Source organism: Vanacampus margaritifer, chromosome 17 (assembly GCF_051991255.1).
Source record: "Vanacampus margaritifer isolate UIUO_Vmar chromosome 17, RoL_Vmar_1.0, whole genome shotgun sequence".
NCBI lineage: Eukaryota > Metazoa > Chordata > Actinopteri > Syngnathiformes > Syngnathidae > Vanacampus > Vanacampus margaritifer.
The window spans coordinates 14233325-14255237 of record NC_135448.1 but is presented as its reverse complement, the minus strand read 5'-3'; the positions used below and the strand labels follow the sequence as shown (position 1 = coordinate 14255237).

At 40.8% G+C, this 21913-nt stretch overlaps 2 protein-coding genes and 1 long non-coding RNA gene across 7 annotated transcripts in view; 1 reads left to right on the top strand and 2 right to left on the bottom strand.

The window, feature by feature from the left end:
• Nucleotides 1-3114, bottom strand: part of nt5c1aa (5'-nucleotidase, cytosolic IAa) — a 13081-nt gene extending 9967 nt beyond the window's left edge. For 2 of the 4 annotated variants that reach the window (XM_077549347.1, XM_077549349.1), the window contains exons 1-2: nt 2661-3114; nt 232-276 (exon numbers count right to left, since the gene is read on the bottom strand). In XM_077549347.1, the coding sequence (XP_077405473.1) occupies nt 232-276; nt 2661-2801 (186 nt within the window). In that variant the 5' untranslated portion in view covers nt 2802-3114. The remainder of the gene's footprint in view (nt 1-231; nt 277-2660) is intronic. The other 2 variants (XM_077549348.1, XM_077549350.1) reach the window with 1 other exon arrangement.
• On the top strand, nt 1534-11642 carry LOC144037689 (uncharacterized). Its single transcript, XR_013289016.1, has 3 exons — nt 1534-1701; nt 8263-8402; nt 11345-11642. It is a non-coding gene; the product is annotated as an uncharacterized LOC144037689 (long non-coding RNA).
• On the bottom strand, nt 6328-21913 carry LOC144037687 (hippocalcin-like protein 4). Of its 2 annotated transcripts, XM_077549354.1 has the most exons (5): nt 21897-21913; nt 21699-21814; nt 11228-11403; nt 10713-10928; nt 6328-9302 (listed from the first exon to the last, which is right to left on the bottom strand). In XM_077549354.1, the coding sequence occupies exons 3-5, from the start codon at nt 11387-11389 to the stop codon at nt 9105-9107; spliced, it is 576 nt and encodes a 191-aa protein (XP_077405480.1). In that variant the 5' UTR covers nt 11390-11403; nt 21699-21814; nt 21897-21913; the 3' UTR covers nt 6328-9104. The 2 variants fall into 2 exon arrangements, with proteins under 2 accessions (XP_077405480.1, XP_077405479.1); XM_077549353.1 differs by lacking the exon at nt 21897-21913 and having other exon boundaries at nt 21699-21859.

Below are 21913 nucleotides of genomic sequence, written 5' to 3'. Positions count from 1 at the left end.
TTAATTTCTTCTACGGAGATTGGAGAACAAGCGGTACAGAAAATGCAAAGATGGGTGAACTGAACACCTTTAACAAGCGGGTTCATTCACTTGAACGCGACTCGTGTGATTGGTTAGTTGAGAAGGCGCGTGTGCGTGTGCTCATGCAGCCATCGCAGAGGAGGTTCAAATGAGGAGAGAGACAAAGCAGGAAAAAAAAAAACCTCTCAATCGTCCGTGTGTCATACTCACAAAGAACACGCCTCCTTCCACCTTGCGGGCTCGTCTGCCTGTCACCTTTAGCACAATGACATTTTTGTTTTTTTTAAATTCAGCACATATGCAAATGACCGTTAGGTAAAGAAGTCATTGTTGGTTGTAAGTTTGGATTGGTGAGCAATTTGCTGAAAATGTGAAGATGAGCCACAGAACTAAAAAATAGAATTATGACATGGGACAAGGTGCAATTATCATTTATAAATTGAATTTAATTAGAAAAGCAGATGTTACAAATAAATAAATAAATAAACACGACCAATAAAATACTACTATAGGGTTCGTTTTCATTATTTAGTAATACATTTATTTTAATATAATTTTTAAATTATTATAAATTATCATTTAATTTTTAATAAATGTATTTTAGTCAAATAAATTGAGTAAATTTCACGTCATTTTTCTTTCAATTTCCTTCACGAGCATTCAGTTTAGCATTCAGCTATTAGCATTCAGCATTCCCACGCAACTTCTCCAGAAATTGCACTTTGTCTAGTTGGTAGATGAGGTTGGAAAAATAAAAGTTCATCCTGTTGTACATAATTCATTTATTTATTTTTTGATCATTTATTCTCATTTTAAATTAACTCATTCACTGCCATTGACGGCTATAGACGCCAAAAATTCATTTAAACTATTTCTATTAGTTTAACATTTTTTTTTACACTTTTGCTAACAAGAGTATGAAAACCTAGAAAAAAAATATTGTAAATTTAGAACAGATATAAAATTTGTGATTAATTACAATTAAAAAATTTAATTGCCTGACGGGCCTAATTAAGAATATATATATTAAAACTGTTTAATCGTAATTAATCGCATGATAATTTTATATCTCTTATAAATGTACAATAAAAAAATTTCTAGGTTTTCATAAAGAATAAAATGAAATGAAAAAATGTTAAACTAATAGAAATAGATCACATGAATTTTTGACGTCTATAGTCGTCAATGGCATTGAATGAGTTAACATTATACCCCTTTAATTCTGCGTTGGCCTTGGCGGAGGTCCACACTCCCCGGTCTGAATCTCAGACTGTAGTTTTGCTACATTTTGGACGTACTTAATCCATCCGAGTCAGTTCACGCTATGAATAACGTGTCATGCTGTTGGAGGAGTGTGGCGGCGTGGGGAGGGGGGCGGTTGGGGTGGGGGTGGGGGGGACATGTATTTGCTTGCGATCCGATCCGGTCGGCGTTAACAGCCTGCCCTCTGCCAGCCTTACCACACTCGCATGCCTCGATCACATGACTCCCTCCCCCCGGTAACCGCTTTCATCATCATCACCTTTACTGCCGAGCGATTGCCCCCAAAAATCCCGACTCATCTATTTGCGTACACGGGGGGCTGCTGCTTCTGCCGTTCCGTAGAAACGCGGCAGGAAGTCGGAAGGAGTTTCCCGGTAACTGGCTCGGGACGCAAAGGGTCGGCAGCGGGAATGAAGGGTGAGCGCAAAGTGACGGGCTCGAGGGGGGGATATTTATAGGTGAGTAAAAGGTCTCGGATGATGTGACGTGTTCCGGCAGATACTCTTTCTCCAACAATACTAGTGCGCAGAAATGGCATAAGGTAGTGGAAAATAAATGCTACTAGTGTTTCTACTAGTGCACTGAATTGTCTTACTAGTGACGACAGGTGCATGTATACTAAAATGGATATCAAGGATATTGAATAAATGCTACTTTCCATAGTCTGCTATTGATTCCGAAATTATGGAATTTATGAACTGCTCAGCCCATTTTAACTATGTTGCTAACCAAAACAGCAGCTTCTACCAAGGCACATAAACAATCTCTCGGATGATATCTAGCACGTCTTTTTTAATTTGTTTTAGCTCCTGTAAAAGTGATTTTTTTTTTTAAATTATTATTATTATTAATGGCAATTCGCTGTATATCGACAATTCCAAATGCAGAACAGTTGGGTTGAAAATAACCCCGTTTGGTTCAATTTGACACAAATGTCTGGGTTGTTTTGCACAAAATAAAAATAAAAAAAGGAGTCATTTTGTACAAAATACCCTAGAAAGTTAGGTTATTAGTTTTATGTACAATAGCAGTTGTTTGAAGATTTACTGTATAATTTCCGTATCATCAATGCTAATTTCTGTTTTGCATTATGTTAGCATTAAGCTAGCGACCTTTTCTTGCTTTGGTTTTACGGTTTGGTTGAGCTTTTTGGTGTTTAGCTTAAAGCAAAATATTTTTGGTATGAATCTCCCTCGGCTACTATTAGCAGAAATGCGGTACTTTTGGAGGCAGTTTACTTGTTTGCTGTTATGACATGCATGATTTGACCCTCCATAATCTCCATAATCTGCTCACGTGGTACATTAACAGCTGACGGCAAAATCAAAAGAAGAAGAGTATCTTTTAGTGGTGATGCAAAAGTTGGTTGAACTTACCTCTTTTGGCTTGGCGGTGATTCCCAGCCGGTCTTCTTGGAGCTTGCCGGTCTCCTCCCAGGATTCTCGCTTCTCTCCATTGGAAGAGGTGCAAATTTGGAGCTCCTTCACCTTCACGGGGTCCACACTCATCTTCACCATAGAGAATGTGAGCGCCCCGTTAAGGTGCCCCCTCTAAGTGGCCTTAGCGAGTAGAAAATGCTGCAGCCGTACGAAGCATTTAGTAGGACGGCCCTCGAAGGTGCATTGGCGAGAAGTTGGAGTTTGCTGAGCTCGCAGCTGCTGGCTGGAAGCTGCCCGTGCGTGAAAGAGCAAAAGGAAATCAAGAATGCGCGGCTAGCCCCTCTCACACATAGCAACCTAGTGACCAGGGTCATGTATAAAAGTGCATTTGCCGGGAGCCGCAGTCCATCTGCTGCTATCTCTCTGCCCCACTGCTCACTTGCAAGCAACAGCGGCCTCCCTCGTTCCCCCTCTCCTTACCTCCCTCCCTCCCTTTTTTGTCCCGCCAATGTGCCCCACGCGCTCCATGCGTCACGGCCAATCCCACGCCGCGGCCCTCCTGACCGCCAATCGCGGGAACGCTTCCGTGTTCAGTCGAGCTCTGCCCTTTTGCTGCCTGGTGTTGACACGGGGAAATGCACGTGGGCTGCAGAGAAATATTATTTGGATAAGTGAGACTTTGAGGGGAAAAAAAAAATACAAAGCAACTGGGCAGCAGGACTAGTGGCTAGCTGTCTGTCTCACAGTTTGGAGGTTCAGCGTTCGAATTGAGTGAATAAGTGAGTGAGTGATGGGAATCGTGAGTGAGTGAGTGAGTGAGTGAGTGAGAATGATGGGAATCTGAGTGAGTGAGTGAGTGAGTGAGTGAGTGAGAATGATGGGAGTCTGAGTGAGTGAGAATGATGGGAGTCGTGAGTGAGTGAGTGAGTGAGTGAGTGAGTGAGTGAGTGAGTGAGTGAGCGAGTCAGTGAGTGAGTGAGTGAGAATGTTGGGAGTCTGAGTGAGTGAGTGAGAATGATGGGAGTCTGAGTGAGTGAGTGAGAATGATGGGAGTCTGAGTGAGTGAATGAGTGAATGAGAATGATGGGAGTCTGAATGAGTGAGTGAGTGAGTGAGTGAGTGAGTGAGTGAGTGAGAATGTTGGGAAGCTCAGGGAGTGAGTGAGTGAGAATGGTGGGAGGCTGAGTGAGTGAATGAGTGAGTGAGAATGATGAGTCTGAGTGAGTGAGTGAGTGAGTGAGAATGATGGGAGTCTGAGTGAGTGGATGAGTGAGTGAGAATGATGGGAGTCTGAGTGAGTGAGTGAATGAGTGAGTGAGAATGATGGGAGTCGTGAGTGAGTGAGTGAGTGAGTGAGTGAGAATGATGGGAGTCTGAGTGAGTGAGTGAGTGAGAATGTTGGGAATCTCAGTGAGTGAGTGAGTGAGAATGATGGGAGTCTGAGTGAGTGAATGAGTGAGTGAAAATGATGGGAGTGTGAGTGAGTAAGTGAGTGAGAATGATGGGAGTCTGAGTGAGTGAGTGAGAATTATGTGAGTCTGAGTGAGTGGATGAGTGAGTGAGAATGATGGGAGTCTGAGTGAGTGAATGAGTGAGTGAGAATGTTGGGAATCTGAGTGAGTGAGTGAGTGAGTGAGAATGATGGAAGTCTGACTGAGTGAAAGAGTGAGTGAGAATGTTGGGAATCTCAGCGAGTGAGTGAGTGAGAATGATGGGAGTCTGAGTGAGTGAGTGAGTGAGTGAGAATGATGGGAGTCTGAGTGAGTGAGTGAGAATTATGTGAGTCTGAGTGAGTGGATGAGTGAGTGAGAATGATGGGAGTCTGAGTGAGTGAATGAGTGAGTGAGAATGTTGGGAATCTGAGTGAGTGAGTGAGAATGATGGGAGTCTGAGTGAGTGAAAGAGTGAGTGAGAATGATGGGAGTCTGAATGAGTGAGTGAGTGAGTGAGTGAGTGAGTGAGTGAGTGAGTGAGAATGTTGGGAATCTCAGCGAGTGAGTGAGTGAGAATTATGTGAGTCTGAGTGAGTGGATGAGTGAGTGAGAATGATGGGAGTCTGAGTGAGTGAATGAGTGAGTGAGAATGTTGGGAATCTGAGTGAGTGAGTGAGAATGATGGGAGTCTGAGTGAGTGAAAGAGTGAGTGAGAATGATGGGAGTCTGAATGAGTGAGTGAGTGAGTGAGTGAGTGAGTGAGTGAGTGAGTGAGAATGTTGGGAATCTCAGCGAGTGAGTGAGTGAGAATGATGGGAGTCTGAGTGAGTGAGTGAGTGAGTGAGAATGATGGGAGTCTGAGTGAGTGAGTGAGAATGATGGGAGTCTGAGTGAGTGAGTGAGTGAGTGAGTGAGAATGATGGGAGTCTGAGTGAGTGAGTGAGAATGATGGGAGTCTGAGTGAGTGAATGAGTGAGTGAAAATTATGGGAGACTGAGTGAGTGAGTGAGTAAGTGAGTGAGTGATGGGATTCTGAGTGAGTGAGTGAGAATGATGGTAGTGTGAGTGAGTTAATGGGTGAGCACATGATGGGACAGTTGTGTGTGATGTCAGTGGGCGTGTAAGTGAAGGAGCATGTGAGTGAGTGAACATGTGAGCGAGTGAGTTAGTGAGCACGTGTGTGCGCGCGCGCATGTGTGCGTGCACGTTAAATTACCCTAAAGGTAACTGCTAATGGATATCCAGCACTCGCCTAACTGCAAGGCCATTAGTGTACATTCTGATTGTCCCCGTGTGTTGGGGTCATAATGGATCAGCACTTACAAAGGCATCTGTGGCTCGTCGTGTTGAACATACAGCTAGTTATGCACCCCTGCGATAAGCTGCGCACCAGAGCAGGGTAGACAACAAACCTCCAAAGTCAAACTGAGTAGTGCTCCGGACTAGAAAAATGCACGGGTGCATAGATCACATGTATTTCAAGTACTTGGATCCATCTCAAACATCTGCCATGACCTCCCAACTGTCCTCTCTCTCTCTCTCTCGCTCTGCAGCTCAGCACAAATGTGATGTTTTCTCCCAAAGCCGAAATGTGATCCAGCGAGGCTCACAATAGTTTCGTATTGATCTGCGGAGAGGGGCTGAGCGGACCCAGTCCGAATAGTTTTACAGAGGGTGAGCTTACTAAATCCACTTAATGCAAATTTTTAGATAGTAGTTAAAATTTGAATACGCCACAACCACCAAAGTCAGACACAATTTGTCCCATCTTGCTGGTTGACTTTCAAGTTGTTGACAGTTTGTTGTTATGCTTTCAGCTACATGCTATTTACATTAGCATTCATTTGGTAAAAAATTAATCACCTGACCCTGTCTTACACTATGCCAATTAATATATATATTTTATGTATTTGTATCTAATTTTTCATTTTTTATTATTATTTCCAATTATTATTAGCTACAGTAATTATTCCTACGCATTGTATCACAGGCAACTTTTTTATTTGATCATCATTGCGAATCCTCATGAAGATGATCATCATCATCATTATGATGATGTGTGCGCTTGCTTCCATTGCGACGCTCGTGCGCGTGATAGCTGGTTGGCCGGGGTTGCCATGGGAACACCGGGGGTGATGTCACTGCAGCAAGGTGACATCATCGCGAGATGGTGACTCATTACATTATGCGGGTGCGCACTTGCGCTACAACAGAACAGGAGGAGGCAAAGACAGCTTTTTCCACATCCACGTCTTTTAATCCATGTAACAAAAATAAGTACGTTACTTTTTTGTTTCTAATCAAAACAAACAGGAAAGCATCTGACAAGACAAATAGACATTTACAAATGATTCAAACGCAAATACAAAGCATATTTCTAAAGCATTTCTGGTGATGTGATGTAAGTGATGCATTCTTTCATTTTTAGCTCCAAGCAAAACAAGTCCAACTTTGGCACTTCGATATTGAAATTTGAACTGGAGGCTCCGCACAAATGATAATAAATTGCAGATTGTTTTTGGGAGGAAATTGAATTTTTCTCATGTGTCCAACGTGGTCCTAATAACAGCTGTGGGCCATTTTGTGGGATTGTTTGACAAGTCAGTGGAAATAAAAAGACAACAACAAAAATGATGGATTAGTGCACTTCATCTATGCAGATTTATTGCAATAGCTCACTTACTAGCAAAATAGCCAGTCTTTTGTTTACTGTGCACAAAACCATATATTTATTAACTTAAATTACTCCATAAAAATGTAAAAGTTAGTTTTGAACATCTAGTAGAACTAAAATGAAGAGGCATGCTGTAATAATTTGACCTGACATGCTGCTTCCCTCCACTGGGCGGCGCTATGACACCTAACTCACATCTATGTATCTTTTCCAGTTGAGACCAGCACTTTTCTATGTGAGTGTTTATGGTGTGTGTTCCACAGCGAATAAAAGCACACACACACGCGTACGCACACACCCACAGATGTGCGCGCACACGCGCACTAGTAGAGCACAAAAGCAGGGACAATACTCGATGTGTTTGCGCACACATTCAGTACGCACACGTTGGTAAAACTAGACCAAGACGCCTTTTTGTAACACAAATGATGCAAATACAAAAAACGTGTGAATGCCTGAAAAATTAGCGCGCACACTCACACAAACGGTATCTGTGTCGTCGTTATGAAAGTAGTTCTAAGCTTCAAGTACATTTACATATTACATTGTTTTATAATCATAAATACCATTGTGTCATAATGTACATATACATTTTATAATAATTACAGTATCGAACACAGGAGGGCTTGTTATGTGACTTTGAGGAGATAGAGGAGGAGGAGGAGAAATTTAATTCCCAGCACATCCGTGAGATATTTATAAAGTATTCCAGAAAGTGTTTGTGTGTTGAGTGTTTTCAATGTCAACAAGATGTTAAAAGTTGGACGCGGTCCAAACATAATAGCTGATTCTACAGTTGTTGGCTAATGAAGCTAATAAACCGCCAATGTTATCTTAGCAAAGAAACATCAAATCGAAATCAAAGTCAACATAGCAAAGCTGATCAATCTCGTTTGTTTACCCCAAATAAGTGACATTTTTATAAATAGTGATTTCAATGTATGTACGTAGCATCCTTGTCGCCAGTTAGCTTAGCATTGTAGAATAAAAACACAAACGCCAACCTGTCTAACGCTCTCATCAGCATAATCAAAATGTAACATTATCATCAAATGAGTCGTTGTCCTCGGCTAAGCTACGCTAGATTTTAACCTTTGTACATAGCATTCTCATGCCAGTTAGCTTAGCATCTAAGCTCAGACACAGAGGGAAAATAAAACATCTTGAAAATGAAAAATGGTAATTCCACAAAATGAGTCTTTGTGCTTGGCTAAGCTAAGCTAATTCAAGCTTAACATGATTTCAACGTGTGTTGGCGTTCACATGCCAGCTAGCCTAGCATCTTAGCACAGAGAACGAAAAGATACAACAAACGCAATCTCCAGCCTACATAACTTCTTCATCCACATAATAAAGCTGATATACGCACATAATTCAAGTCATTACAAATGTTTAGCTTTCTCTTTCACCAACAGGTGCGCCCACATCACATAGTTCCCTTTTCAACCTTTTGCTATTTTTCCCACATTGATTTCTCTTTTTTTTTTTTAAGTCTTTCAAGATCAGAGCGGAGTTCAACAGAGTTCCTCTACCTGCACCTCGAATCAAAGCGTTTCCCCTGTGACATTTGGGTGGAGAAAGACGGAGACAAAACGAGCAGGGACAGGAAGGAGGAACGTTTGGCCTTTACAGGTAATAGTCACTATCTTTAGTCATGCTATTATTTTCACTTCTTGTGGTGCTCTAAACGTAAACATCACATATTTAACACCAGTCCATAACTTGTGATTGTAATGGAAACATGAGTTTACGTTTGACTTTGTAATTGCTTGTAGAGAAATATTTGTGTCTCACGTATGAGGGTGCGAATTCGGGATGACTTTTGACACACAAACATGAAACACTGTCTCGCACACTATTGAAACACTCGCAGGAGAAACGATGAAGTGCTGCCTCCATACGTGAAAATACTCTTTGTCTTAACGGGGGACTCCCTTTTCTTCTCAAACTCTAGGATGCTTTAGCACAAGTAGCGTGTAATCATCCTTGATGCTGTTTATAATCATATCGTCATTGTAATGAACTTTTAATGAGGTTTAGTTTTAAGCCCAAATGTCATGTTGTACAGTAATCTATTTAAGAATGTGGGAGGGGATTTGACTGATTTACACCCAAACACACCAGTGACGCATTAAAATGGACGCACATACACGTCATTGCGCCGTCAAATTTTGCGTGCCATATTTAGGATTTTTGATTGTTTTTTAAATATCTCCTGATTTGTAATGATAAAATAAACAGGGGGGGGGGTGATGTCCTTGCAATCTTAGATTTCCTTCCTCCATCTCCTCCATTTTCCACTCTTCACCTCCCCCTACTCCACACAATCAGCGTCTACTTCTGCATGTCACACTGCAGCAGTAAGACGATGGAGGGGTCTGACTTGGCCGCCTCCTTGAACTCCTCCAGGGAAATCTCGTCGTTGTGGTCTTTGTCCATCTTGGAGAAGATCTTGTCGACGCGTTGCTGCGGGGTCAGGCCGTCTTCGTTCATGCGCATCATGATCACCGTGCCCACCATCTTGTAAATGGCCTGCGGGAGTAAAAATCGACATTTTATATTGCTAACAAAAGTGTTTCAGAATTTTCGCAAATTGTAGACTTAAAGACTTAAAGGATTAAAAAAAAACGCGTGATACACTTCGATTGATTGCATCGGGTAGAAAAGTGTGCAAAATTAAGTTAGAAATGACAGAATTGGAAATTTTAGCAGGAAACTAACCATGGCAGGCTCACCAAATTTCTCATAACCTTTTTTGACTCGTTCTCAGCTTACACATTTAAAAAAACAAATGTGGTAAATAAACTCCCGTATCTGTCTGATCATTTGGGGGAAGCTAACAGCGACATAAAAGTAATGTTTTTCTTGATTTGACCACAAACCGAGAGAGTCCTGTCATAGGTTGTTTTGACATGACTCCTTCTTGTGATTGGTTCCAAGTCAGCCCTTATCATCAGATCATTTGGAAGCTCTGAAATAGCATTGCTTAATATTATCCAATATGTCTCAATAATGTCTGCTTCTGATTTCAAATAACTAAAAATCTGTCTGGAACCGCAAAACATTTGAAGATTGTGTTGAACGAAAGTGTGTGCTAGTCTTAGTCTAATGTACTAGCGTCCAATACGTAGAGATCAATTTTCTTCTACTTTTTTTGTGTGTATAAATTTTCATACATTTTTAGACTTTTCTGCCTTTCTGACATTTTTGCCAATTTTATGGTGATATTATTGTGATTTTATGCCTCTCTTCTTCCTTTTTTAGACATTTTTTTTATGTTTATTTCTGCCTTTTTTGCTATCAATTTTCTGACATGTTTGTGGACATTTTGTGGTAATTTTCAGGATTTCTTCTTTTGTGTTTGGACATTTTATGGTTACTTTTAAACATTTTCTTTTCTGCCTTTTTTATTCAATTGTCTGACATTTTTTGGGGGTATTTTTCGGGACATTTTATAGTCATTTTCTGCTTTTTCTTTCTTTCTTTTTAGGACCTTTTTAGGTATTTAAAATGTTTTTATTTACTTTTCATCTCTCTTTTCTGGACATTTTTGGGGGTAATTTTCGGGACATTTTATAGTCATTTTCTGCTTTTTCTTTCTTTCCTTTTAGGACCTTTTTTAGGTATTTAAAATGTTTTTATTTACTTTTCATCTCTCTTTTCTGGACATTTTTTTAATATTGAATTATTAATTTTCTATTGAATCATTAATTAATTTTAAGAATATTTTATCTAAAAAAAATAAAAAAATATATGAAAAAAAAATATATATATTTTTTTAGACAGCCACAGTTTGCAGACCTGTTCCCAGGTGGAGACACTGAGTTGACAATACACAACCTCATTTATCCGAGTAGCAGAATAATAAAATTCCATGATAGACAATTTGGTTGCACATTGTCAGATCACAACATACTGTGGCTGTCCTCCTCATCGGCCTACCTCGATGATCTCCAGCATCTCCACGCGGGTTATCTTGCCATCGCCGTCCAGGTCGTACATGTTGAAGGCCCAGTTGAGCTTCTGCTCAAAGCTGCCCCTGGAGGTGATGGACAGGGCACAGATGAACTCCCTGAAGTCGATGGTCCCATCTCCGTTCTTGTCAAACGTCCGGAAAGCGTGTTGAGCAAACTTGGAGGCGTCGCCGTATGGAAAAAACTATAAAAAAAAAAAAAAATAATTAAAAGGGAGAGAAAATGGCGTCAATGGAAGGGAAGGATTTTCTAAAGTGAACCATGATATAGAAAAGGAATGCTTAATCCAGTATAACTGTCCTTTTCCCCCATTACACCCAAACAGGTGATTAGTCACAGCAGCATAACAAGCTAATAATAATCCAGCTGAGTCCTTAGAATAAAAGCAAAGTACAATTTCACCTTCCGGCAATGTGTTGCTAATTAGCATGCTAACTCTCTGTAACCTCCTTCACCAAAATCTGAGTTGGCGGCCATGCTGACCTTGACGTAGAGCTGTTGAAACTCCTCCAGATTGAGAATGCCAGAAGGGCAATCCTTCAGGAAACCTTTGTACCACTGCTTGAGCTCGGCCTCGTTGAATTCCGTGTTCTTGGTCAGGTCGTCCAGGACCTCCGGGGCCAGCTTGCTGTTGTGTTTCCCCATGATGCCTCGCCTATCTAGGGGGGGGGGGGGAGACGAAGAGATAGAGATGGGGTCAACACAGGTGAGACTTGATGATAAACAAGAGCGGTGATGGATTGTCGTCGTGTGTCGTCGTGTCAGGACGGCGACAAACAAGAAAATGCACTTGCAAGACTGAGCTGTGTTCACACCTGCCACCATTTATGAATGAATAAATGAACGCTAGGTAAGAAATGTGTTACTTTTTTAAATTTTACCATGGTGTTTATTAAATATTGCGCACAAGCAGAGGTGGCAAATGCAGGTCCAGAAAGTAAAAACCCTTTGGCTTTAACCCCAGGTACTAGCTAGCTAGTTAGCTAGCGCCCTGGCTAGCTCCCATGGTGCTCGTTTACCTGCTCCCTAGCAGCTAGCTAGCTAGCTAGCTAGCATCAATGGCTAAAGCCAAACTGTGGCAGGGTTTTTACTTTCTTGACCTGGATTTGCCACCTCTGCGCACAAGTAATATACTTTTTTTTTTAAATAACAAACAAACAAACAAAAAACTAAAGCTAAGCATTTTTTAAATACCTAAAACTAATTAACTAATTAACTAAGTAAAAACCCTTTGGCTTTAATCCCAGGTACTAGCTAGCTAGTTAGCTAGCGCCCTGGCTAGCTCCCATGGTTTACCCGTTTACCTGCTCCCTAGCAGCTAGCTAGCTAGCTAGCATCAATGGCTAAAGCCAAACTGTGGCAGGGTTTTTACTTTCTTGACCTGGATTTGCCACCTCTGCGCACAAGTAATATACTTTTTTTTTTAAATAACAAACAAACAAACAAAAAACTAAAACTAAGCATTTTTTAAATACCTAAAACTAATTAACTAAGTAAAAACCCTTTGGCTTTAACCCCAGGTACTAGCTAGCTAGTTAGCTAGCGCCCTGGCTAGCTCCCATGGTGTTCGTTTACCTGCTCCCTAGCAGCTAGCTAGCATCATTGGCTAAAGCCAAACTGTGGCAGGGTTTTTACTTTCTTGACCTGGATTTGCCACCTCTGCGCACAAGTAATATACTTTTTTTTTTAAAATAACAACAAACAAACAAAAAACTAAAACTAACTAAAACTAAGCATTTTTTAAATACATAAAACTAATATAAACTAATAGAACCACCGTTAAAACTAATTAAAACTAACTAATTTAAAAAAAACTCAAAACTAAATAAAAACTAACTAAAAAGACAATTCCAAAACTATAATAACCACACGAACGTAAAAACTATCTTGCTTGAACTGTATCGTTTCACTGATGCACATCCATTAAACCAAAAAGTCCGCCGCCTTAAAAATGGCCTCCAATCCACACGCCTGATAGTTCTCGTGGCCATAAAATGGCCCATTAACCTCCCACGGACCACTGCGGTCCCTTCATGACGCCATCCATGAGTCATAGCCACACTTGCACACCAGGACAATCCTTCCTCTCTAAAACTGCTCACCCAGGAGCTTTGTGGCGAAAATATGACCAATGAGTCATGTTAAGAGAGAGACGGAGAGAGAGAGGCCACCAAACCCCTCACCGTAACCTGCAGCAAGATTTTTGTAGGCGCCGTCGGAGAGCCACGAGGGGGTTACAAGGAGAGGAATGAAGGACAGTCCGCTCGGCCTTTAACTCGAAAATGTCAGCGTCACGACACGAGCTAGCAAATAAGCTTCATGGGCACGGCTGTGGTGTTTGTTGATAGAATTCTAATACTTGTAGGCCACCAGCTGAGACGGATGAGATTCTTCCCTCGGTTAGGGAGCAAACGCGGCTCGTAATAGAGTTTGCCCGGCATGACGTCCAGACGCTCCATTAGCCCGCGCGAGGCGAAAGACGTCAAAAAGCAATCCCGTTTTGAGGGAATCAAAATAAACAGCGCTCGTGACGGCACGGCGGGCGCAACCGGCAAGTTCATGCAAATTAAAAATGATTCCCTGGAAGGCTTTGCGTCCTTGCCAGAATCTTCGAGAAGTAGAAATTGTTTGTCTTTGGCTATTAGATTTCTTAAGCCGTTTTTAATATCCTCCAACTGATGATCCATGTAGTTTGTCCTCACTAGTAAGAATTCAGCAAAGTAGTACAACAACTTAAATTTTATCTCTTTCTATTCTGTTGTTTTCTCTTTACTGTAAACTGCAGCTGGACGGAGTCCAGGAAAAAGTTCCCCACGGGGAAAATAAAAGTATATCGTATCGTATCGTATCGTATCGTATCGTATCGTAAGTTGGGCGCACTAGTACTGTACAACAAATGTGCCTTCCACTGCCGTATGTCATTTTTACACACTAGTGCACAGCTTTGGCGTACTAGTAGGAAACGACATGCTACTAGTGATGCGCTAGTTGACATCTGTGCGTTACAAGTGCTACTAGTAAAGTTTTAGATGTTTATTTGTAGCATTTGTAATGTAACTAGTAGCACACGATTGTCAACTAGTACCTAGTATTTATCCTACTGCTGTGTGCAATTTTCAAAGGACAAAGAGCGTATTACATAAACCTTTAGATGGATATAAATGATATTGAATAGATACTCAAAAGTCAATTTACTAGTATGCTGGTAGTTCTTGTTGTAAGACAAATAAGTGCACTAGTAGAATGAATTTAGTGACGCGCTTTTTTTTTTTTTTTTACACTGTTTGACATTTCTTAACAATAGGACAACATGCTAATAGTGAGGCAGGACGTTGCACTAGTATAATTTTCAGATTTATTAGTAGCATGTTTTATAATCAATCAATCTATTATTTCAGAGTTCAGACTAAAATGATGATTTGTTATAATGAATACAATAATTGTATTGATTATATTTGATTTATATAACCAATTATTTATTACAATAAATAAAAAAATTACTTTATCTAGTAGTTACAGTAAATTAATCAACCAAGTATTTAAACATGTTTTTTTTTTATATACAGCTTTAAATAAATGTTATTTTACAGTTTGTAAATAATTAATGCAACTTTTATTTAACAAGATTTAAATTTTAATTTTTAATTAAACATTCATTCATTTAATTGATTTTACTACTTCATTCAAAGACAGACGTGAGTAACCGTGGCACTTCACAAAGAGTCAAATCCCAAGAAACACTCATGTAATGTGCTCTGACGTCCGGGACATTTAATTACAATATGTGAAATAGGAAAGACGCACGGCTTTAGGCTGCCGCAGATTCTCCCGCATGCCATCAAAGGGCGTTGAGTTGGTGCGGCAACAAGCTGCCGCCGCGCACGCTGACGTCTTTGACGAGGCTCCAAACGCGCTCACGTCAGGAAAAATACGCAGATATCCTGTTGCCAGTTTTTCTCGTTTGGAGCAGTCAAAATGTCCGCACGATTGAGGGCAACAGGACACGCACGTCATCCGGGCACATATATGGCCCCCTATCAACGGCCACTTCATTAGGAACCCCTTGTTAGGCAACAAAACATTTTGTCACTGTACTTAGTAGTTTTTTTTGTTTTGTTTTTCAAGTGTAAAGACACCTAGCATTTATTAGTATTTATTTTTCGGATCACTTTTTACTTTTATTCCATGCATTTACACACACAAATCAGTAGTTTTGACTTTTTTTTCAGGTTTTTCGGGTTGAGAACTTGATGATTGGTTGATTGATTGATTTGAGATGACGTGAACCAGGAAGCATTAACATTAACAACCATGACATCACATATTCAGACAGGGCTGGACTGGCCATTTGGCATTCGGGGCAGATGCCCGGTGGGCCGGCCTCTTTTGCAGTGCTTTTTAATTATTATTTCCCCCGACATTTTACCCCTAAAAGACCGGCCCACAATTTAGAGGGACCAGTCCAGTAGGCCAGTTAAAATATAGATTGCAAACTGAAACAGGCCGATTTTTTTTTTTTGTGCCAATCCAGCCCTGTATTCAGAGAAGCAACGTATAATTTTCCTGATGTCATTAGATTTGTGTTTGTTTGTTTTAGTCATTTCCCATTGTGAGCAAAGCTAGCTTGATGCTAAAAAGTATTAGCTCTATAAAGGTTGACAAAAGAGAAATTGTAAGGGATTTTTTTTTGCTTGATTCCTGTGTGTAATTAATAGGAAAAGAAAAAAAGTTTTGAAGTAAAAGTGTTGAATGGGACAACATAATTAGCATTTTACTTTTTTTATGAATGAAAAAAATCAGATATTTTATGTGAATTTCATATCACTCAGCCCGACGTTGAATAAGAGGTGAATGCACAGATGACTCAATGTGGATTCCCACCTCGGAGGGAGACGACCATTGCGGGGGAGAGACAGCTTGTGAACAGATGACAAAGATAGACGGCGGGCGAGCAGGCAGACAGGAGGCATCCGGCGCTAATTTATAGCAGCAGACATTGGACAAGACAGACGTGCGTCTTATTGGGTAACGAAAGCGTGTTCGCTCGCTCCTTGCAGCTGTCGGGCTGATAGTAAACACAAAATCGGACGCGCGTGTCATCTCACGCCGCGGTTAACTTCTGATGAATGGTATGTCAAAGTCTTGTTAGACTGACGAGACAACTGCCGCATCGCTGGTTATTAATTAAAATTGTTTTATACGTCATTAATCGCGCCGGGCTTCATGTTTTATGCGCGCCAAGTTTGTGATGCGTTTTTCGCTATTCGCTGAAAAAGTCACCTATTTACTGCATTGCATTGCTTTGCTACCATCCTGTGGCATCTAACTCGTGACTGGAGGAGCTTCGTTTAGCTAGGTCGTGACCCCGTCTAATAAAAGTAGTGCTTTGCCACCATCGTGTGCCATTTCAGTTATTCAGTAGTCGTTCCTAAACACTGTAAATTGAAATTATAGGTTTAGCTTTTGCCTCCATTGCTTCAAGACACAGTTAAGCGACAATCAATCCTACGCACTTTGCATTATCATGACTGATTTTTCATCTCCAAAATGTTCGACCTCTATCTAGAAATCTAGGTTTTCGTACTCTTGTTAACAAAAGTGGAAAAAATGTTAAACTAATAGAAATACTTATGATTTTTTTAATTGAATTTCTGACGTCTATAGCCGTCAATGGCAGTGAATGAGTTAAACACCACAACAGGTAAAGTATTTTTATTGTTTGAATACTGTACTGTACTGTAAATGTAAAAAAAACCTAATAGAAATTAAAATAGGAATTTCCTATTTTTGGAGCTTGGGAACGGATTAATTGCATTTACATTATTTCCTATGGGAAAAAAATGTTTCGGAGGTTGAACAATTCGGACTTTGAACACTTGGCAGGAACGAATTATGTTCAAACTCCGAGGTACCACCGTATTGAAAAATAAACATCATACCACTCTTGTTAGGATACATTTTTCCATGCGAGAAGCAAACGAGGTCAGGAAGCAGTGTGCCTACGCCTACACTATTATGACAATCAGGCTCGAATTGAAAGCTGAAAGCCGAGAGCGGGTGGAAGAATGAGTATCGCTGTGACTGAAAATGAGCTGGGAGAAGCTGGGATTGGGATGGAAAAGCATGGTTTATATTGTATACGTATATATTAGTGCTGTGCACAAATGGACGTGGACCATAGACGTATTTATATTTTTTTTATGGGGATTTTTTTTTTATGCTAGAGCATACAGAAAGCCTTGATGCAGCCTCTGAACTGAAGCGAATGTTTAAAGCAACAGTAGCTATTCCAAAAACGGCCAGCAGGTGGCAGCAGAGTATAAGAGATCAACCAGGGCCATGTTGCAAAAAGATTAATTTCCCCACTGTTTTTTTTAACAGATTTGTCAATAATGATGAAACTTAAAGAAGATATAATTTTTTTTCCTGATACTCTAATCACCATGTTTTTACAGTAATAGAACACAATTTTCAGTGGGCCTTGCAAAATCAGTCAAAATCCAGTAAAACAGCTGGGTAGCGAGGGGGGTTGCGTCAGTGAAAATGGCCTAAAAAAACCTCTGCTCACGTGTGTAGCCAAATTTGGAGGAGTCACAATATTGTGCAATTAATTTGCGAAAACATTTTAATCGAATGACACATATGTTTGTGTGTGTGTGTGTTGGCAATAACCTTTAGTGGAAAAAGTACAATAGACTGACAGAGGAACAATCAATGGGATACCAGTCAAATACCAGACCTAGTCCTGATCAGCGACAATTGTGTCAGTGTGTGTGTGTGGTCTTGTTTTTGTTACAAAGTGGGGCCAACATTTCGGGATTTCACAGAGTTGTGGGGCCCACCCATCCAAGTGGGGCCATTTTGCTGGGCCCCACAAGTTTAGACCTCTTTTTGAGGGTCAAGACTTGGTTTTAGAGTTTAGGTTTGAATTGGGTTATGGTTGAGGTTAGGGTAAGGAATAGGGGTAGGCAATCATTTTTGATGGTTGGGGTTCGGGGAAGGGGCTAGGAAATGCATTATGTCAATGAGATGGCCCCACAAAGATAGTAAAACAAACGTGTGTGTGTGTGTGCGTGTGTGTGTGTTTATGCTCTCTGTAAGTCAATGGATGGTCTTGAGGGCAGCTCAGCGATGTGTTGCCTTGACAACACATTGTCGCCGCCAAAAAGCAATAGAGCAAGAAATGATGGATTAGCCAATTGAGACGGGCCCTTTCCCAACTGGGCCTGCCCCAGTTGACTTCCCCTCTGTCTGTTTTTTTTTTTTCATTTTTTTATATCAACTGATGCAATCACCGCCACCTCATTCCACACATCATGCCCCGCTTTGATAGCTATTTGAGAAACAATACTAACGGTAGACCACCCAAGTGCCCGCTTTTTCGAATCAAACCCACAGTTTCTCGACTCGGCCATGACGTCAACCCGTGTGACTGAATGAAGCAGTCCGTATTGCTTCTGCACTGATTAGCGCCGTGTTTATTGACGTAACCCGACAATCACAGGATCATGCTGGTGTCACTGTGCGCCTCGCTACTTGATGGGAAAACAACAACGGGGAATACGCTCGAGTCCAATCAATGCATTGATTGGCATGTACATGAAAATGAGACAAGCGATTTATAATGTTGGTACTAGATGATCGTGTCAATTGTGACCGCGTTGCTGAACCATTATTGGATGTAAAAGTCTTAACTATCTGTAAAAATTACATTTAATCTTTGTTTGTCTTAAAATGCCGCAGCTACTATATAATAATCAGTATATGTCATCATTTGCTCCCAAAAACGTATTAATACGTTTTTGTTTAAATGTGTTTTTTTTAATGGTAGAGCATACAGAAGGCTTTGATGCAGCCTCTGACCTGAAGAGGTCAAGCTCTTTTTCCAAGTGTTTTCAACAGGTTTGTGAATAATGTTGAAACTTAGCTATAGCTACTTAGCTATATTCTAATGCTAATTGTTGCAAAAATATACTTTTTTTTCCTGATGAAGAATCTTTCTTTTGGTAGGTTCCATTTTTTTTCCAGCCAAAGAACACAATATTCTGTGGGCCTTGCAAAATCAGTCAAAATCCAGTAAAACATCCGTGAGCGAAGGGGGTTGCTTCACTGAAAATGGCTGGGAGTGAATGAGTTAATCAGTTGCATTTTGTCATTGAAATCATTCTTTCTTTGTTTAAAAAAGAAAAAGAAAAAAGTAGCTCCACTCTAGTGATTCTTGTAGAGCATGGATCACAGGTGTCAAACTCAAGGTTTGGGGGCCGGATCCGAGCCGCCGCATAAGTTTATATGGCCCGCGAAAGCAAATCATGTGTGTCAATTTACATGATATTTGCTGAAATTTGTAGCCAAATTTCAAATGGTCACAGGTAATAAATAATAACATTGAGATGTTGCAATATATTTTTTGTTAGCCATTTTACAGTACTTTGAACAATAATTGAAGAAAATATTATCCTTGACTTCTTATTTCAAAACTAGTAATCCATCAATTTGTGTATGCATAGTAACACAACGAAACATTTTGGTTTCGCTGTCAGAACGGCCCTCTGAGAGAAGCCATAAACTACAAAGTGGCTGGTGACAAAAATGACTTTGACACGCTAACTTTTCAAGTCTGGGGAATGTCGCTCCATTCCACTGTTTTGAGTACTAAACAGAGAAAGAAAAAGTCAGTCCTCCGAGGTCCTCCAGTTCCGTTGGTACGTAACCCGAGCTTGCCCGCCACCAGAAATTATTTGTAAAAAAAAAAAAAAAAGTTTAATGTGATTAAAAAAAATAATAATAATAAACTCAAATTGTGAAAGCCAAAATGAGCAATTTCAATTAATCATGCCTTTGTAGGCATATGTTTATTTTCATCAGATTTTCAAGAGGCTCCGTTTGAAAGCAGCGAAGTGCATTCCTCGTCTGCGGCCTTGGTAGCAGATAGCGTGTGCCTTCGCACAAAAGCACACAAACGCACACCATATGCACTTCGCACATCGCGCGCGCGCGCACACACACACACACACACACACGCATAGCCAGTTATTTTCGCCAAAGAGGTGTTGAACATCAGGCACAACATATAAGACAGACGTAGAAAAACGTAGGATGGCTGACGTCGTCGCATCTTTTGCCAGGATAAAGAAAAAAAAAAAAAAACTCTTCAACGCCACATAGAATATAAATCAATGAGCGGAGGAAATAGCTGTCGTCATGCGTCAGCCGGCGTCTTTCCATTGCTTGTTGTCAATAATGGAATTAGTGGTGTCATTACTTTAGGAAATTACCTGCAGCTAGCGGCCTGCGTGCCGCGCACCTGCATCCAAATTTATGTGCGGCACGTTATGATGCAGATTGGGGGATGGTGGCGGCGGTGTAAGGGGATGAACTGAAAACGTCAGAAATGACTGCCACTGATTTATCATGCGGTATTGTGAAGACAGTGGCTTCTTCAATTCATTGTGCTCCCCCCCCCCAAACAAAAAATCATATTTTCTCAAATATCAAAAATCACCTGTCATCGTGGTAGCAAACATGCATTAGGATCATGATTAGCAATAGCAGTGAGCCAATAATAGCCGCTGGAAATGTCAATTAGTAGAAGCACTGTTTATAATTTTGTGGCCACTTCAATAAATAAACACCATACTTCAAATAAATGCCTCATTTGCTCCCCTCGGGAATTAAGATAATGGTCAAAGTTTGCTTTACTGCCACAATTGGCATAATAGACACTAATGTTTACAGTGGAGTTTGCAGCAAAAAGGTAGTTGTTCTACACAGATGTGAGTATAAAAAAAAAAAAACAGCATCGACGCGGGACGGTCGCGGCAAAGTCATTCCGAGAATATTCCGGATTCGTAGGAAGTAACAGAGGTGGGATGATAGGGAAGGGAATTGCGCAATGCTCGAACAGGGTTCAGTCCATATTTGAACGCCAAAATGTTCTACCGAACCACTACTGTAATTTTGTGTGGTTAAAATTCTGCTAGCTTAATGCTAACATATAATACGAAACGGAAATTAGCATGGATGTTTAAACTTAAGCACCTTCTACTTAATCGCACAGACAAACAAGAGCATAAAAACAATACTCACAAGCATATATACAATCTGCTCTGTATTACTAGAGTTTAGTTGAGGACCTTCTCTGCCTTTTCATCTCGCTTTTTAAATACGCTGCATCTCTTCCGGTAGTCCTAAATGCTGCATTTTTTATATTATATATTATAACGCGAACTTGCCTTTATACTACACTATAAAAAATTTTAATCTGCGATTACCCGCAAAAGTTGTATACTCCAATTCTAACTCCTTTTACATTTTCGGAGACACCAATTGTGGTACGCAGAAGTCGTACACGGTACCATGAGTGTTGTGAAGCAACTTAACAAATGAGAATTCGTCCTCAAGTATATCGACTGCATTGAAGACATGGACCGGCTACGATGCAATTATCATGAACTAATCGGCCAATCAATGAGCAGCATATATGCGGACCTTATTAAGACACATGCCTGAAGGCCACCAGTAATGTGCATGGAAATCGCAATCTGCGCTAGTATGCGGAATACTCTCGCTCATTTCAAACCTACGTTGCTTTCCTGCACACTTGAGGTATCCTTGTTAAGGAGCATGAAGGGCACGGCTTCGTGTTCTGATCAATGCAGAGGCAAAAGCAGTGCGCGTCATAGTCACTATTGCGCCCCAGTATCCCGTATTGCATGTTATCTTGCACCCCGAAGTGTCCTTGAGCAATAACCTGCTTGCATCTGCTCAGTGTAGCGAGCCTTGTTGTGAATTATTTTGCGGTACTGGATGTTTGGAGCCCGCCTAGCAGACAGAGCGAAGGGATCACTTCCCCCAGAGAGCATCACCTTGAATAACAAACCGCATCCAGTGACTTCTTCTTAGTAGTAATACAAATTATTCAGATTATTAAAGAATCAAAATGCAGTCTGCTCACCTGCTAATGTTCTGGGGGGGGGGGAATAAAATTTCTCCTGTTCTCCGTGTAGCCTTTGGGTCCCAAACACTTCCTTCCTGGTGTGAAACTGCGATTTTGCCGGTGAACTCACCTCTCTAAGTGAGGAAGAAGATGATGAATGAACCGCTGCCGTCTCCCTTGCCAACACAGTCGCATCAAGGCCCCCCTCCCTCTCACCATCATTGGCCAGGGAG